This window comes from Xenopus laevis, chromosome 2S (genome assembly GCF_017654675.1).
Source record: "Xenopus laevis strain J_2021 chromosome 2S, Xenopus_laevis_v10.1, whole genome shotgun sequence".
In the NCBI taxonomy this organism is placed as follows: Eukaryota; Metazoa; Chordata; class Amphibia; order Anura; family Pipidae; genus Xenopus; species Xenopus laevis.
In genome coordinates, this window is record NC_054374.1 from 31064089 (window position 1) to 31067843 (window position 3755).

General features: G+C 35.8%; 1 protein-coding gene across 2 annotated transcripts in view; it reads left to right on the plus strand.

Annotated features, from left to right (window-relative positions):
• The first annotated feature begins 767 nt into the window (after positions 1–767).
• Positions 768–3755, plus strand: part of rs1.S (retinoschisin 1 S homeolog) — a 15869-nt gene continuing 12881 nt past the window's right edge. Inside the window, exon 1 of one of the 2 annotated variants that reach the window (XM_018248501.2) lies at positions 768–980. In XM_018248501.2, coding sequence (XP_018103990.1) covers positions 932–980 — 49 coding nt within the window. In that variant the 5' untranslated portion in view covers positions 768–931. 2 annotated transcript variants of the gene reach the window in all.

Genomic DNA, 3755 nt, shown 5'->3' on the forward strand with positions numbered 1-3755 from the left:
CTGCACAAGCAGGTGGTCTGTTACTAAACCTTCTGTCTGCTGCTGAATAATTAAATGCTAAACTGCAGATTTCTCCCTATCAGGCTTAATCTTTGATGCTGCAGACCCATACCAAGGGTAGAAAGCCACAATTCACTCTATTGCTGGACCCAAAATAGAATATTTTTATTTTTTGATGGAAATCAAGCATTCAAAATGCATATTTCAATATAAATTTTTGTTTTTACTAAACACTGTTTTTTGTGATCTATTATCCTAGCTTACTCTATGCTAGAATAGAAATTGAACAGCTTGGATCATGCAGAAGACACTCATTGATTGACTTGTGTAGATGTTTGAGTATGCGGGAGTTTATGTGCAACTGTCCTAGTACACATTTGGGGTCATTTATCAACCACTGGGTAAATTTGCCTATGGGCAATAACCCATGGCAACCAATCAGATTGTTGCATTCATTGTTCTACTTGTAGCTGGCTTTAAAAAGCTAATGACTGATTGGTTGCTATGCGTAACTGCCTATGGGCAAATTTGCCCAGTGTTGATAAATGAGCCCCATTGTCACTATGCAGCTTTATTGTATGTGTATAGGGTCAACTATGGCTTCTCCTGGAATTGGATTGCATTGTAACCATAACGTTCTGCCATTATTAGGCCCTGGAGTATGGAGCTGGAACTGTACCACGAAGGTTGTGCTAATTACATTGAAAGTGACGTGATTTAGGCAAATTGTGTATATGAGGAGTGACATGGGATAAGGGTATGGAATAGAAGAATAAGCAGGAGATTTCTGAGCAGTGTTATTGTCGCCAGGTATGGGATCAGGTGACCCTAAAGGAAAGGCTAATAAAATCAGCTTAAGGCTCTTAATTAGCGAAGGTTTAAATTGATCTCGGCTACCACATGGATATTGTTGAAAGAAAAGGCAGCAGAGATGGAGCTTCACTGGAACAATGTACTGGTTCTACTTTTTCTGCTTGAAGGTAAAATATTTTTTTCTTTCATTTACCATATGGATTATAAGAACTAGACAGATTGTATTGAAAATTCTTATGTAATAATTAGTAATGAACTTCAGTTTTGTACCAATAAATAGGTTATCGCTGTGAATGTTGTGTATGTCAGCCTCGATTTGCCACTTTAACTCTTTAAACTGGACAAATGTTAAACTTAAATGCTGACTGGTTTGACTGCAGACTGCATTGTTTCTTTCCAGGCTCACAGTATGCCTCTAAAATGAACTACTTTGTACTTATTCTGCATATTCTATATTGATATGCTATACGGCAGCTATAAATACATAGGGGATACGGGGAATATTTAAAATAGAAAACTATAGGGGAACTATCGTGAAAATTAAAATTTAATAAAAGCTTCATCATACTGAAATAAGAAACTTTCTAAATACAATCAATTATATGACGTTTATTTTCACACTATTCCTCTTTCAGCATCTGTTTCTGTTCATTCTGTCTTTATGTATCAGTTGGGTGTCAGATATTGACAGTTCGATCTTATAGGGGGGGGGCTTCTTTTCCTAGCAGATGAATTAGAGCTCACTCAAATAACTGATTCCAGAACAAACAAAATAACTGCCTTTTGCACAAATTCTGCATGTAGAGAGACATGATGTCTGGTGATTTTAATAGAGTGAGCTCTAATACATATTCTAGGCAATAGGAGCCCCCCTATAAGATATATTGGATCTAAGTGTCAATGAATATCTGACACCCAACTGCTGCATGAAGACAGAATGAAAAGAAACAGATGCTGAGAGAGGAATAGTGAACATAAACTTGATTATTTCAGAAACAGTACTGATTTTTTTTAATTGATTGTATTGAGAAAGTTTCTTAATCCAGTATGCTGAACCTTATATTTAATTTTCTTGATAGTTCCCCTTTAAAATATGGGCTCCCAATATACAAGACAAGTTCAAGTCCATCAAGCTCAACCCATCTCAATGAACTCCAATGCACATACAGGACCACATACATAAACTCTTTATACAAATACCTATATGCAACTTCTTAAGACTAAATCAGACTTGTATATTAAAGGCATTAATGTTATGGTAATATTGCCATCACAATATCATGGTATTCGTAACTTCATTGTGAGGGCACCGTGAAGAGCCAACTTTTGCTTCTTCAAATTAAAGTAGTAAAGGGATGGTCTTTTGTTCTTGTTTGAGGCTATATGGACTCCATGGCTTAAATCGCCAGCCACCTCCTTTATTTAATGGACACTATTTAATCTCTCTATCTCCTTCCTTTTTACCCCCTTTTCTTTCCCTTCTTTTAATTGTTAAAATTCAAATAAAAAACATCCTATTAAAAAAAAAGATCCACAACTATCTGTTTATAATGTCCTATAATATACTTGTAAAGAGTAATCATGTCCCCCTGCAACTGCCCCTTCTCCAGAGAAGACAACCTCAACCTCCCTTTCCTTCTCAATTAAGGAGACCCCCAATATACTACCATTTATTGTATAACTGCCATTGATATTATTTGTACTGAAGTTCCTAACCTTGCATTTATTACCTTTGAACCTCGTTTTCCAATTTTCCGCCCAGTTCTCTAATTTAGGCAAATGCAACTAATTAGTATCTGCATGTCAACACCTTTCAGCATCCTTAGGGCTCAAACACATGGGACACTTTTTTATGAGCAACCGTCTTTTCTATTGGGTTCTAAATGTGCAACAAGCACAATTAAATGCAGCATGTTCTGATTAAACAAAAATGGAGTAAACCAGAGTGGATGGACTTTGCCTCAGTTACTACCTTGGGACTTTATTTTGTTAATATTAATTAAGTAGAATAATTTTTCACCGCCTGTGTTTACAGGGCTCTCTGAGAGCTTGAAAATCTGGTTACTGCCAGTTAATGTGGATCACTTAGCATTTTTAAATGCCAGCTTGCACTATTGCTGATAAAACTGTTTGTATTTAGCTAAGCAACAACCTTTCCTTTAATAAATACTGTCGGCCTGCAACATGCCCTGTCTTCAAAAACATTGATGGAAAAAATGAAATCACAAGCATTGTTGCTCAAAGAACTTATTCCAATTGAAAACCCCTGGCCGCACTTGAGTAGTGATTCCTTGTAGGGTGTAAAAAAAATGCAAGCTCTTATTTCCTTGTATACAGGTTCTATCTGTTCTATGTGGAACCATGCTTGCCCTTGAAGTGTGTTAGAAACCAGCACGTGTAGGACATCTGGATTCTGCACATGCTCAGTATGCATATATATATATAATATACAAAAATTAGGTGCACACCAGAATTTGTAAAAATTAAAGTCCATAATTCTATTACATTTAAAAATAGGCCAATGTTTGTGTGTGTGTATATATATATATATATATATATATATATATATATATATACACACACAAATGTCTGGAACAACATGAGCATGAGCAGCACATGCTAGTAAAGGAATTAACGCTTCCTATCTACTTAAAGTATAAGCCAAAGTAGTAGCTTATTGAACCTAAATGACCCCATGTTACTTTTGATTCCCTCAATCTTTATCCTATGAATGAAGGAAGAAGGAAAAGATAATTCTTGCTCCATAATAAGTCACTGACAACCTTTGTCCGGAAGTAAGAAGGAATTTTTGCTATGGGTCTACACTGAAAGCCGAGACCACTACAAAATGAAATGACGCTTGTAGGTTTAATTGAATATTCAATTTCGAAATACAAATTTGTTCTCTTTTTTACGGTCAAAACTGTCAAATTCAACTAGGG